General features: G+C 45.9%; 1 protein-coding gene across 1 annotated transcript in view; it reads right to left on the bottom strand.

Moving 5' to 3' along the window:
- The window catches only part of LOC119325254 (AP2-like ethylene-responsive transcription factor PLT2), a 6,054-nt gene extending 1,244 nt beyond the window's left edge, over positions 1 to 4,810 (bottom strand). Inside the window, exons 1-8 of the mRNA XM_037598995.1 lie at positions 4,422 to 4,810; positions 3,670 to 4,309; positions 1,341 to 1,423; positions 1,168 to 1,176; positions 992 to 1,077; positions 802 to 875; positions 657 to 707; positions 378 to 454 (exon numbers count right to left, since the gene is read on the bottom strand). Coding sequence (XP_037454892.1) covers positions 378 to 454; positions 657 to 707; positions 802 to 875; positions 992 to 1,077; positions 1,168 to 1,176; positions 1,341 to 1,423; positions 3,670 to 4,309; positions 4,422 to 4,635 — 1,234 coding nt within the window. The 5' untranslated portion in view covers positions 4,636 to 4,810. The remainder of the gene's footprint in view (positions 1 to 377; positions 455 to 656; positions 708 to 801; positions 876 to 991; positions 1,078 to 1,167; positions 1,177 to 1,340; positions 1,424 to 3,669; positions 4,310 to 4,421) is intronic.
- Positions 4,811 to 15,283: the final 10,473 nt, after the last annotated feature.

The following is a 15,283-nucleotide window of genomic DNA, read 5'->3' as shown; positions in this document are numbered from 1 at the left end:
CATGTATACATAGGTGGCTCTAGGATGCAAGTGTGTGATTCAAATCACTAGTGTTTTCAACTTTGCCCTTGACTCCATGCCAAGGTTTTCTTAGACAACTTTGAGACAAAAACTTGAAAAAGTACATTTGGGACAGAGTTAATGCAGTTACCACTATTTTATTGCCCCATAGGGCAACATATAGAATATCTAACCTTCAGCTCTACGAGACGAAGAGTTCAAGAAAAAAGTAACTAAATAAGTAGTACTGGTCGATGACTTAGATCTTGGAGCTATACCACTATGACTAGTCATAATTTAGTCTTAAGGATCTTCATTAGTCCAGCAATTAGATAGGCTCCGAAGAGAGGGTTAATTATATCTGATCAATAACTTACTGAAGGTGCCTAAGTAGAGATCCTTGTTTCCTGCAACCCGCCCAATTCTTGCTTGCCATCTCCCATGCTGATGGTGCCTGGTAACGATCTCACCTTATATAGTTAGAACTTAGAAAAAAAAAAGATATAACAACCATTTGGATAACTATCTAACATACATGTTTGCTTACATGCATGCCTACTAATTCTAAGAATACATATCGGACATTAGCTATTTCCAAATGACATAAATTATTATGGTTTGTAAAACATAACAGACCGAATTACCTAGTAACATACCTAGTCATACCACGATATTTTGACGCACCACGAGAAAATCCGCTGCTATTCCTGCATTTGTCGGATCAAGTTATTGATAGTGCAATATTCCATTTACTTGTGTGTGATAGTTCAGTATGAGATGAACGTCGGCTAGCAATAGTACCTTCTTAGGTATGCGATGTATTCCTGCCTAGTCATATGTTTCATTTCATCCACCTCTTTTTCGTAGGTATTAATCTACCATTGTAAAAAAAATATTATGTTCCAATAAAAATAGGTTGAGATGTTTTGCAGAAACAAAAATAGCAATGCAAGGAAAAAGCGCCATAAAAATAGTTTCAGAACTTGCTTACTGGGAAATTTGTTGTTGTTGTACCCCAATACTTGAGTGCTGCCAAATCATAAGCCCTTGCTGCCTTGTCCTCCTTGTCATAGCCACCTAAGGTTTCATGATCACAATCATAAGGTGGAATAACTAAATTGGTAAACTCCAATGAATAAAAATGGCCAGAGAGTAAGGCAAGCATACCTAGATAAACTGATTGTGGGGGACAATATATTATCATTCCCAGAGGTGATGGTGATGCAGTCATGCAGAGTGTTGAGGCAACACAAGATAAAATGCTTAAATAGCACATCACGGGTGTATATATCGTTGTGCAATGGAGAGAGAAATAGGAAGTATATAGCCATTTTTATTACCTTGCCTACCCTTGCGACTCTGCCCTTCTCTTCTGCAGCTATTGTCCCAGAGATGAGCCTCATAACGCCCTGTCCATCTATGTCTGAGAAGGAATATTGAAGAACATAAGAATATATATAGTTAGCACATTCAAAATGTACATGTTGTCGTTAAAAATACATCCATTTCTAATGTACATGTATGTGCAAGAGTATGTTGATCAGAGAAAATAAAAGCATCAATTTCATTTTATATGAATTTGTATTCATCATTCGTTGAAACACATTCGTTTTGAGAGGTCTATAAAAGAGATCTCTATATAAAAACTTCTGTGTTTATCCAGAGAAAAAGCAAAGATCCGCACTATCTATTTGTGTTGGGTTAGCTAGAACAGTTAAATTAGTTATACCTCTTATTTTGGCGCGTTCGGGTTATAGTGGTGTAGATTAGTGTAGAAGATATCATAAGAGTTCCGGAGAAGAAGCAGTTCAAATTAGCTATAGTACGAATCATGTTGTATACTTGTGCATTTTGGAAACCCGGCGACTCACACTTTTGGGCTGGCCTAATGGCGACAAAGAAACATCTCTTTCGCTTTGGGTCTTTCGCGATAAAGGGCGGGTCAGAGATTCGTTTTTGGGAAGACATATGGCTAGGCAATGCCAGTCTCCGAGAACAATATCCAACCTTATACAACATTGCTCGCGATAAGAATAATACTATTGCGCAGGTGCTCAATTCATCCCCACCGAATATTTCGTTCAGACGGGATTTGATTGGCCCCCGACTTGTGTCATGGCATAATCTTTTATCCAGGTTGGATTCGATTAACCTGGCAGAAGGCCGTGATGTATTTCGCTGGAACCTTACTACATCCGGGTCTTTCACTGTAGACTGCACTATATGTACCGTGCGCTCACACATTCTAAGGTACCTGTTAGTAATAACAAGAAAATTTGGAAGTCCAAGATTCCATTAAAAGTGAAAATTTTCATGTGGTATCTTCGTAAGGGAGTTGTGTTAACTAAAGACAACCTCGCATGACGCAACTGGCAAGGGAGTAAGAAGTGTTGTTTTTGTACTCATGACGAGACAATCAAACACCTCTTTTTTCAATGCAAGTTTGCACGTTCTACGTGGTCAGTCATCCAAATAGCATCAAATTTGCATCCACCCACAAGTGTTGCCAATATTTTTGGTCATTGGTTGGACGGTATTCCAAATAGTTTCAAAACGCTAATAAGGGTGGGAGCGTATGCCTTAATTTGGTCGCTTTGGCTATGTAGAAATGATTTGATTTTCAATGGAAAAAATGCTTCTTCTTTGCAGGTTATTTTCCGGTGTACGCACTCGCTACATACGTGGTCTATTCTACAATGACCGGAGTACCAATCGCTGTTCAAGACGGTGTGTACGAGATTGGAGCAGGTGGCTATGGAGGTTTTTTCCCGACATGGGTGGCAGCATAACCTTCGGATCGACCCACCACCTCCTTCGACATAGGCATAGTATCGGTCTACAGGACTCTACTGTTGCCGTTTTGTCGGTTTTTATTTAATGATTTTTTTGGTCGGACTTTCGGATTTGGTTGTATGCATCCTAGTTATGCAGAGGCCGGCTGTTATTCATAATACTTTGTATCCACTTGATGCTACATTTTGAATTAATAAAATCGCCCTTTATCGAAAAAAAAAACTTGTATGAACAAGTAATTCAATTCAATTATGAATCAACGTTTCTTAATTACCCAGTGAGCTACATATTACTTGTTAGTTATACATACCCGACCATTGATCGGTTAGGTGGCATGATGGATGTGCTGATGGCGGCAAGACACGTATTGCTTCGCCCCCTAGCCATTGATCTGCCAGCCACTTGGTGGCCCTTCCTTTTTCTTTTTCTTTTTATTAGGGCACATTTGTGTTGTTGCCCCAGCGGGGTTTATGTTTATTTTTTCATGTGCTTGAGCTTTGTTGTATGGATGTGGTGGTTCTTTTATCTATAAAGCAGGGCGAAAGCCTTTTACCTAACTGGTGGATGGAAAATGGTAGCATCTATATACTAATCATTGGATAATAAGTCGATTTGTCACCTTTTCTCTGTCAACGAATTATATATGTGCTCAAATAATCACCAAATTACAGGCACAAAATCAAAGTAGCTTGCAGTATCCCGACTAGCATAGATCCTTTATGTCTGTTTAAAGAGTTTCTCGCGCTAGATTGATTGCCCAATTTGAAATGCTAGTATACTAGCCCAATTTGAAATGGACTAATTAGTGTAAGTCATGGATCAACAAATTAATGTGAAGAAATCAACCAGTAATTATCAATAATATAATGTTCTAACCTTGTTACACCTCGATATATCGACGTCCTTTGCCCGAATGTGTCGATGGACTTCCTCGCGACAGCTTCTACGGCACCGCCCGGCGAATCCATGGTGCCGCTGGCCCGCTTGTTCTCCGAGGAGGTGCTCTCTGAGACTCCCCCAGTGGCACTGCCGCCGACCGCAGCCATCGGCAAGTGCGATCCTGAGCCCGTGCTCATCGAGAGCGCCAGGCTCTGCGAGCTCCCCGCCACCACCAACGCGCCGTTTCTCCCCAGCGCATCGAAGCTGCTCGCGCTTGCGTCGGTGCTCATCTCCTCGTGGGGCTGCGGCTGCTGCACGGGCGCCCCGGTATGCGACTGCGGGTGCGGCGCTTGGGGTACCTGGTTGTTACGGAGCCAGCTCTTGATCATAGAGAGCTCCATGGTGTTGCTCCCGCTGTTGCTGTTGGCGCTGGTCGCCATCGGGACTCCGGAGAACAAGAAGCCGCCGGCCTGATCTTGCTCGGAGACGAACGAGTTGCCACCGAGGAAGTCCTCAAGCTTGGGCTCGGTCTCGGCCTCCATGGCCGCCCTCTTGCCGCCGACTGCGCTCGACCCGACGAGCATCGAGAGCTCGGACGCACCGCCGTTATAGTCCAGATCACCCCTCATGTTCCAATCTACAGCCACATCAAATAACAAGAAACCTTGAATGGGAGAAGTGATAGATACATACTTAGATAACAATGGATCGGGGCGCATGCGGCAAACTGGCTAGCTTCTTCCACTCACCGTGGGTTTCATGAGTGAAGGCCTCCGTGATCCCGTACGAAGGCTGATGGCCTGGCACGCCGAGTTGAGCGTCGGGGGCTGGCTGCGTGGGTAGGCCATAGAAGTCACTGGCGCCGGAGATGTCGATGCCGGCGGGCGGCGAGCTATCCTGATGCGGCTGTGGGTTTTCTTGGCCGGAGAGCGAGAACCCCAACCAGTCGTTTCCAGAAGCCATTATGGGAAGGCCGCCGATCGATAGAACAGCCCGCGGGGCTAGCTACGATAGATTAATAGTTGGTTTCTTCCTGATGAGAGCAATGGAAGCATTGGTGAGGTAAGGTGGAAGCTGATAGGGGAGGAGGGTATACCTTTTTCAGAGGCACCTAGAACACTAGCTACATTTGGGTCAATGTGGGAAGAGTGTAGGAGTGGCCAGAAAATTATCCTGGCCACATGAGAGAAGGGGGGAATGTGCTAGGAGAGGCAAGTATTTATATGAGAACGTAACAATGGTGGTAGTTGTGTTTTTGGTTCTCTATATAGGACATATAAACAGTTTTCCATGAAAAATACTACGGGTCATGACTCGCATTTTCATGGATTTATTTCAGGCCTTCCGGCGCGTTTAGTGGGAGGAAATATTTTTGTCCACTACGAAGGCATTTATGGTGACTTTGTCAATCTCAAGATGATGTGTCGGCTCAGTCTCTCGAATGTGCTCATAGGTTGTGCGTGCGTGAATTCATAGGGATGAGTGTATGTGCATATGTATGAGCGTCTGCGTCTGTACTGTGTTATAAAATGACAAATAACAATAAGAAAAATGTTACTACTACAATCCAGTAGGAGAAGGAATAGAAAAGAAGTAGGAAAATGAATCAGAACGTAAGGTCGGCTAGGATTTCTTAAGTCCCATAAACATATATTCATTTGTTTCAGAATACAAAGCATAGATATATTGATCAAAATTGAGTTTTGATCGTAAATATCTAATACAAAGCTTAAATGATTGTGAAATCACAATATTAAGAGGAGCCTAGGTCTCTCCATTGCGTCATCGTGGGGGCTGTTCACGGTGGCGTGGCATGGCTGGTGATGGTGGTCGTGCTCACAGTCCCTTCTTCCTCGATGGTCCAGTGTTCAGCTCACTTCCGTGCTTTATATAAGAGCTTTTCGTCGTCCAACCGATCAAGCCCTTCGTGCCAGGGCGTGGGGGTAGGAGGCCCTCTTTGGCATTGGATTGATGGTGCAACGATGAGGTCCCCATGTTGAAGCTGACGAAGGCATCTTGCTCCTGAGTTTGCCATCTACCATTCATTGACTTTGATGAGGCTTCTACCTAGATCAACGAGCATTTTAGTGGATCAGGGCTTCGACGGTATGAAGCGGCACTTCAATGTACATCCTTTGTATGTTTGCATGTTAGTTTGTAGCCTTTGTTAGCCGTTGAACCCTTGAATCGATCTGAAGTGTCTGACATCAAATCTCGTTGTTATGTTCGCATGATGAGAAACCTAAACCTCGCCGTCCCAAAAAAACAACAGGAATCTACATTGGAGCTCCATCGTCTTCATCATGACTAGCAAACTTGAGGAGGATCGAAGCCCGAAGGACCAGCTTGAAGATGAAGTGCCGCCATCTGCCTGAGAGCTGCCCCTACGCCCCTCTCCACCATTGGCTGCCCGGCCAGCGGGCAGAGGCAAAGCCCAGAGGGGACGAGATCTTCACCCTGTCTGCCGCTGAGGAGAAGAAGAAGAAGAAGAAAAAGACATGTTAACACGTTATTCAACAAACTGGCAGGTGAAGCACATGCGTACATCTCCAAGAACACACCTACCATGCTTAAGGCTGGTCATAGTGGGAGTAACATAGGTAGTAACATAGATGCCACATAAGCAAAAATGGTGATGTGGCAAGTAGTTAATGAGGAGAGAGGCAAATAGAGTAACATAATATGTTACCATCACATAGCGGTTTTCAATGCATAATGAGTCTACAAAGTAATAAATGAAGGCAACTATGTTACCACACCTATGACACTACCCACTATGAAGGTAGTAACATAGACTAGTAACATATGTATGTTACTAGTCTAAGTTACTCCCCATTATGACCAGCCTAACAAATGTAATGGTTGTCATTATTCTTCTTGTTTGTAAACTCTTACTTAATTAATGCGATGAGACAAAGCTTTTGTCCTGGGTTTTAAAGCTCCAAATGTTTATCTGATTATTCCACACCATTGTTATCTGAAGAATCAACTAAAATAGGCACACTTTTTGCCTCTTTTTTAGTCCAGTGCTGGACTACGTATACTAGCAGAGTGCCCGTGCGTTGCTACGGGCTATGATATATATAAATGAATTGAACAAATGATTAAGGTCGTCTCCAAGTCCGACGCTCATTTCTCTCTTGTACGCCCGACCATGTTCGGACATGAAACGGGGGCCTAGCGGGCTTCTCAAAATTCAACCGTCTGGACAGTCCATCCTACCCCAAATCCAGACCATATGTGTGAGAGGAACAGGGTGGTCCGCCATGTTATATTCAACACACTGGCCCAACACAAAAGAAAACCCATCCCACGATGGGCCCTTCTCTTTTTTAGTGGACCCTCCTCTTCTTGCTCGGTATCCCGCTGTAGCGGGACATTGCTCGCTAGAACCCACTCCTTTAAAACCACACGATGCCCATATCATCTTCCCCATGACACCCTATCTCGTTCACGCCATATTTCCCGATGGACCGCCAAGGAGGAGTATCCCGCCAACCACCACGCTCTCTGCCCTGAACCCCCCTGCCCCTATTCGTGTCGATCCACCACCGCCTGTTAGGTATATATGCATATATCGGTCGTAGAAATGCATGTTAAATGCATTTTTAAATGTTATAAATAATTCCAAAAAAAATTATCGTCTACATCTCTGCAAAAATATGTGCGCGACACCAGTTTTTTTGTCTTTTTTGCACACGATAAAAATCCTTCGAAACTTTTGGCACACACATAGAATGTGAAGCTGTACATGTGCAACAATTTTCAGTTTTTTTTAAACTTGAAAAGGTGTCTTTCAAAGTGGGTGCAGATGTACTTGGGTTCATCCATGTATTTTCCCGTCCAGAGCTAGCAGCATACAACTCATTTTGACCGTCCCATGAAAAAATAGACAAGCTACCAGCCACACAGAAAATCAGGCCACCAACGAGGCTGTAAGGACCAGGCCACCTGAAGTCTCCCACAAACTACAGTTCTTTCGCCAGGCGCAGCGGAGCTCGCCACAATGTCTAGTTATAATTAAACGTCTACAGTTGCATCTAATCAAGCTATAAAAAGGAAGACACCATCTAGCATATATCGTGAGCGCATCCATATAACACAAGTATGCATACAGTCAAGGCATCCAAGAAATGTGTTGCATTTTGAGACCAACATAATTCATCTGTGTGTACTAATCAATAGTTAAAAAATAGCTAGAAACTATTTAGTCTAGCAGATAACTGGAAGTCTAGTCTACCAGGAAGCTAATCACAAAAACATGATAAAAATCAAAACCATAGTCTTTCTATTCCTGGCAATTGATCATCCTATACAGGAAGATATAGTTCATATACCATTAGCAAATAATCTAGGCATATAGGTACAGAAGAGCCACAAGACTGATCCGAGTTTCAGCTTAACATCAACCAATTGCTTAACAGTCCAGAATAAAGTCACAAAATTGCATCAAGAACAGGATCTGACACTTGCATTGTGGTGTTTTCCCACTGTATATCTGACACACACACTACATGCACTCTGCAGATATGTATCCAACCGGCTATACTCTACGCTCTATGGAATTTGCGGACTTCTTGGCCATGTTAGGTAAAGAAGCTCCGTAAGTATCATTTCGTAGCAAGATTGCAGCCACTCGTGCCTCCTCCTATATGTAGTACTTGAAACCTTCACATGAAGACTGTCATTAAGAAAATGGCTGTATCAAAGTGAATCTTGTGAAGAGAGTCAATTCAGCTCTACAAATAATGTATACTCTCTACACATGCAAAAAATGTATATCTAAACGGTGAACAAAAAAAGAAATATACTCTCTACAAATAAATGATCAAAGTTTACAAATGCTTGGCTTGTGAACTACTTAGTTACTCCCTGCTACTAAAAAAAGTCAAGCATACAACTAATATGCCCAAGTTTGAGAGAGACACAATCCAAATGAATTGCCAAAGAGAAGAAAGAACTGCAGAAAAACATGAAAGATCCCCCTGTACAACAGATTGCAGAAAAGACCAATGCATTCTCAAATTATTTGCTCCTTCTGAGCTAAAAAACTCCCTGCGGAGCAAATGGTCGAGCTGGCCGTAGGAAGGAACACACTAAAACATGCCAAGAAAAGTGCATTGGTAAAAACAAAACAAAAAGAAAATATAGGAACAACCAGGACGGGGTTAATGGTTTGGGAACTGAGAGAGTTGATGGGAGGGACAACCGGAGAAGCAAACCAAGCAGAAATTCGCATCTGCTTTTCCAAGATGATGTGCTGCTCGGTGGATGATCATCATCATGCATCCACTGTAAAGGTCCTCGATTCTTATATGCATTCAGTTTCTGCAAGTTCAAAAGGTAGTTCTACATAATCACTAAACAGAGGCACTAACCTGGTACTGAATTTATAGAATAAGTGCAGATCCTTTGTTGAGTCCTCTGCAATCTCAATACTCTGGATCCAACTAATGTTCTTGTCTTGCCCTGCAAATATATACATGATTCAGTCTATTTTCAGAAATTAGGATTTCTATTTTCTATGCGATCCACATAGAACATGGGGAATCACCTAAGCTTAGCTGCTGTATCAGACCCAGAACATTCACTAATGCAGTTAAATAGCTGTACAAATATAAAGAACATGAACTTACAACTTCATGGTTCAGTATATGCACAAAAAGACCCACATCTAGAGATCTAGAGAGAGAGGAACTAAAGGCAAACCATGAACCACGTCCAGCTCCTTGCTCTTGCTACGATTCGTGTTCGACCCACTCCTTGCATGCACCAGCGACCTCATCCATGAGACAAGGGGGGAAAGAGAGGGGGAGGAAGATAGAGACAAACCTGAACCGCCTCAACCTTCTTGCTCCTGCTGCTCCGACCAGCAAGTCTCCCTCCACGGTCGACCCCGCCCACATTCGCCACTGCACCAACTCCGCTGTTTTCCCCATCAAGGCAGAGCTCCCGTGCGCGTCTTGTTCGGAGGGGCTCTCCGAGGCCTCGAGGTCCTCATCAAGATCTCATCCTCCGAGTACTTCACCCCATACTTTTCGTCTAATGTTCTGTACACCTGAATTAGCATTAAGAACACAAGCCATATTAATCAAACCACCGTATGCATACCCAATTAACAGAGGAAAGGGAGATTTTTATCAGTAATTCGTTATGCATGGAGAAACAAATCCACACAACCCAGAAATGAACAGCAGAAACAAATCTGCTCAGGTTCTCACAACCCGAATCTACGAACATACACGAACGGAACGGGCTACGGGAGCACGGATCAGGTCGATCCAAATGCCATGCATTGTCTCAGCATGTGCACCGCATAGAAAACATGCAGGCCTCCGTCAACCATGGGAACGGCCAGCAGAATCGAGCGGAACAAACAGAGGAACATGAATTGGAGCTGCGGTATATGGGGGAAGGGCGTAGGCCGACCTGGGCCATGGGCTCGGTGGGGCGAGGAGGGTGCCGGCGGCGTCGACATTAGAATGAGGACCTATTTTTTTTAAAACTGAGTTTTTTAAAAGACCATGTTTCCGTAACTCACAACCAACCTTGCAGCCTCGCGTGGATGTTCATCGACAGAATAGATCGAACTACTATGGTGAGAATGCAGTCAAAAGATATGTGTACCGGTAGAGAGTATGGACCTGGGACTGCCGATCGATGGCTTGACACGCCGGAAGACCACGGGCTGACACAAAAGTCATGGATGAGCTTCTCAACCAGGCGGCTCCTCCCCTCGCCGGTGCTGCAGACCCGTCTCGAACCACAATCACAGATCAGTGGTGATGGCACGCGTCGCACCTTAGATCGATGCAGCGGTGCCAGCGCTTGGTACGTGCGGCGTCGGGGCCGGGGCAGGTAGGGTGGAGTGGGTCGTCGATGGCTGTCAATGCACGGCGAAATCTGGCGGGCGGCGTGAGGTGGAGTGAGGGGAAGGAGGTGTCGTCCTGGTGATCCGCGACGGCCGCGTTCTGGTATTCCGTGATGTATCCGAGGCGACGGCGGCGGTGGCGTCCTGGTGATCCGCGATGGCGGCGGCGGTCGCCGGCGTCGCGGCGTTGACTCCCTGGATCAGCGTCGGCGTCTGCGGCTGCGTCTCGTCCGGAGACGTGGAGTAGCGGCTTGGGATGAGATCTACGGCAAATTGTGTTTTTTTTCAAACATTAGGTGTAGAGATAAATGCTGGCACGGATGTCCCAAATATAGAAATAAACACAGCATATTTTTCTTCTTTTCCTTCTCACCGTTCCTTTGGCTGATGCATATGGCAGTGCTTGATTTCATGGACAAAAGTCAATTATCTCTTTCTTAGGAAAATCATAACTCCTGATTGCATGCGAAAATCATATCCCAAATTTTAGAAGAAACTTTCCATCCTTTTTCTCTCTGTCTGATGCATATGGAAATGATTGATTGATTTCATGTACAAAAGTCAATTATCTCTTTCTTAGGAAAATCATAACTCCTGATTGCATGCCAAAATCATACCCCAAATTTTAAAAGAAACTTTCCATCCTTTTTATCTCTGTCTGATGCATATGGAAATGATTGATTGATTTCATGGACAAAAGTCAATTATCTCTTTCTTAGGAAAATCATAACTCCTGATTGCATGCCAAAATCATACCCCAAATTTTAAAAGAAACTTTCCATCCTTTTTCTCTCTGTCTGATGCATATGGAAATGATTGATTGATTTCCCGTATGTACGAGGGAGATAGGGCGGCCGCATCGGGTGGATCGAGAGACGGTTTTTTTTGGTTTTGCACGGTTTATTTGTTTCCTTAAAATCTATTATTTGTTTCCTAAAGAAATTTGCAATAATGGAAGGTATCGGTTGATTTGGATAAGTTAGTAAATTTAGATCCGTGATTGCGTGCACGTTTGGAAAGTGCTGATTTGCAAGGAAAGAACTGAGGGGTAAATAAACCGGTGAATAAGAAACCAGTATCGAAAAAAATCTACGACGGTTAACCTACGAAAAAAAACCGGACGAAAGTGGTGGGACGAAAAAAAACCTGGAAGCGAGACTACCAACTGCTCCATTAGGAGTAGAGATGCTCATGCACTGGCTATATATAGAGAGGTGACTTGCTGAAGTACTAGACAGGTAGTAGTAATCCCAGGCATACCATGCATGGAAAAGGGTCCAAGGCTCAAAATGTGCCAACATATCCTTGGATCTTAACCCATCGGCAAGAAGAATCCAATAACCAACGATATGCGCCCGTGTGCATGCATATGGAGTATAGTACGTGCGCGGACGGTTCGTCCCGTCCAACGGAGACGAATCCAGCGAAAAGATTCCCGTGGAAAAAGAAACTGGAAAACGGAACGGTCAAACTCGTCACGCGCGCACACCTGTAGAAATCGATCTCTGACATGCATGTCGTGCCGAGCGAGAGCGCGCGCGCGCGTGCACATCACCATCCCCTCTTCTTCCGCGAATTCCAACCCAACCCACCACACGAATAGGCGCAAGGGGCTAGGGCTACACGCGGGAAGAGCCATGGCCAGGGGATGGCAGCCTAGGCCTGCTCGCCTTATAATACGCTGCTTCCTAGGCAAATCACTGGATTGCATGGACTGCTGGTGCGACCTGCTTGGACTGGACTGGCTATCCCAAAATTTGCAACTGACATGGCTCACTGCAAACCGCAAGAAATTCAGGCCGAGCTGGTCGAAAATCTGATTTCATGTTGTAAGAAGAACCTAGCAGGCCTGTGGAGTCTGTTCTTTTTCACCATTTGAATGAAAGTACTGTACATGTACGTACATGGAAGCATAAATATATGTAGCTACTTGCCAAATCTCTTCGGAAAATGCAAGAGTAGAACTGAAAGTGTCAATCTAGTGTGGATCTCACTCCGAGCATATTATATTTACCATCTCTTGATCATTCCTTGGTACCATAATCAAATGATCCAAACCCACTGTCTTCCCCGCATCAGTCGGGCGGGCATCGTCGATAAGCGCCCGTCCAGCCCCAAAGAGCGAGAAAGGTTAGCCCTAAAGAAAGCTCACGGTGACTCGGAATAAAGTAGGCGAGCTGGGGTTGCAACCTGTGCCCTCTACGAGGACACACACCCTTGTCTTGCGGGCACACCAGAGGAGATGAACAGTGCCACCACGCACTAAAGGAGTGCCCTAAACGTCTCTGCGAACATGCATGCCTGCCTGATCCGCCCGTCGACCTCGATCTCTCGCGGCCGGTCATGTGCAGCGCTAGCTGCAGGGACCATACATGATTACGGGGAGAATGTTAATCATCCTACTGCAACTAGCTACACACAGCTGGCCATTATTTGGATATAATGAAACAGCTACACGCAGCTGGGCTAGTATCGTTGCTGCTAGACTGCTAGTATATATTTGCTGCAATTGTACACATAGACTTACGGTTAGTTGTTTTATCAAACATGTTTTGGTAATTACAGGGAGATGCATCTGCATGAAGAAGAAGAAGAAGAAGAAGAAGAAGAAAAAGAAGATCATCTGGAAGATCTTACTTCATGCATGCATGCATCAGCTTGAGCTTGCGTAGTAGTATGAAGGAGAGCAGACGGCGCCGATCCAGCACTTGGTCGGTGAGTGTTAGTCCAAAGCAGCGTCCCTGCTGCTGTGACCGTGAGAGCCAACAGCCACTGCTCTGCAAGTGCATCCCGTCCATCCACACAAAACTAACCATGGCGTTGGTGTTTTCCACGGTGCACGTGAGGTGTGAGGAGCCGTGTAGGTTCCCCATGCACGCACATCACATCTGTTGCATGCACACCGAGCTTAGGCCAACTCCATCGCGCGATCCCAAACGGACGTCCGTTTTGTCCGGTTTCTGTCCGTTTGGGTAGGGATTTGGGGTCGTGTCCGGGTCTGTCCTGGGATGCGGTGGCCGTGCCGCATCCATTTGCCCCATCCTGTCCGTCAGGGTCAAAAATGCCCAAATTTGCATCAAAACTAGTTTCCAACCCAAATATTTGTCTGAAAATTAAAATAGTTTTACAACTCAATTGAAATTGTCTTTAATAAAATAGTTTTACAACCAAATCGAAATTGTCTTGACTGAAGATAAATTGAACCAATACATCTATTGATTGCCAATGTGATCCCAGACGTGCTCAACCAAGTCATGCGGATATCCAAAGACTGGAGAGCGCTGCAGCACGTTGATATCATTGTGAGAACCTGCCATGCCGGAAAAAAAAGACATATCCAAAGATCTTGCGATGCCACCGCTTCTAATATGACAGTGCACCCGTTAACATGCCTCTTGTACTGGCCCTGCCAAGCAAATGGACAGTTCTTCCATTCCCAATGCATACAATCTATGCTGCCAAGCATGCCTGGAAAGCCTCTAGCTGCGTTGGTCGCCAACAATCTCTCTGTATCAGCGATAGTTGGCTGCCTCAAGTACTCTGGGCCAAACACCTCGATCACGGCCTGGCAAAACTTGTACATTGACATCGGACATGTTGTCTCACTCATACGCACATACTCGTCCACCAGATCGCCTGGAATACCATATGCAAGCATGCGGATGGCCGCGGTGCATTTCTGGTAAGAGGAGAATCCAAGCTTGCCAAGGGCATCCGTCTTGCACTCGAAGTATGGGTCATGAGCAACCACTCCCTCTCGAATACGATTGAACACATGCCTTGCCATATGAAAACGGCGACAAAATTTATCCCGCTTGAAGAGCGGGGTGTTGGCAAAGTAATCGGCATAAAGCAGGGCGTGACCTCTCTCCCTGTTGTGGTTCAGGTTGGGAGCACGGCCAGGGAGTGACCCCTGTACCGAGGAAGCTGTCGTTGAATATGGTCGTGAACGACCAGTGCAACCACCACAAGATCTTCATCATCCGACGATGAATCGTCCGACGAACAAAGGAAGCGATGAAAGAAAAACTCATCCCCACTGTCCATACCTTTGATGGTAAAAAGTCGAACACCTTCCGGTCGTAGTGGCGAAGAGGCCGCGATGATCACCTCGACGCAGCAGGGATGGTTGCCGGCCGGCTACTGGCCGCTCTGGAGCTCTCGTCGGAATCCGCCTTGGTCCGTCGCCGGCAGTCGTGTCCCCTCCGCCACCGGCAAGGACGGCGACGGCCAAACCTCCCCCGATAGACGACCAAAACTACAGCGAAAGCGCGGACGAGGTGGCGGCCATGTCGAGACGTAGTTTGGTATGGACGGCGCGGGGCTGCGCGGTGAGGAGGCGGCCGAAGAATAGGGGCGGCGCCGGTGGCGGGGCGGGGCGGGGAGAGAGGGTGAAGCGTTGGGAACGGAGGAACAACTAGTGTCCCCGACAGGCTGGCCACGGGGGGGACAAGGGCGTGCGTCGCGGCCGTCCGCGCGCGTCCTTTTCACCCCAAACCGAGCGCAAGTTTGGGCCGGGGATGAGTCGAAAACGGACGAAATCCGGACATTTGTCCGTTTGATGCCGCGCGCTGGGCCGCCTCTTTTGTTCTTTTTACCCCAAACGAACGGGACCGGACAGGATAGAGTCGCGCGGTGGAGTTGGCCTTACATTACATTGGATCCTCCTCGGCCGCGGTACAACGGCGCGGGCTACAGTGTTCGTGCCGCGCCGGCCATAGAATATTCAGCGCTCATATT

This window comes from Triticum dicoccoides, chromosome 6B, assembly GCF_002162155.2.
Source record: "Triticum dicoccoides isolate Atlit2015 ecotype Zavitan chromosome 6B, WEW_v2.0, whole genome shotgun sequence".
NCBI lineage: Eukaryota > Viridiplantae > Streptophyta > Magnoliopsida > Poales > Poaceae > Triticum > Triticum dicoccoides.
This window is presented reverse-complemented; position numbering and strand designations above follow the sequence as displayed.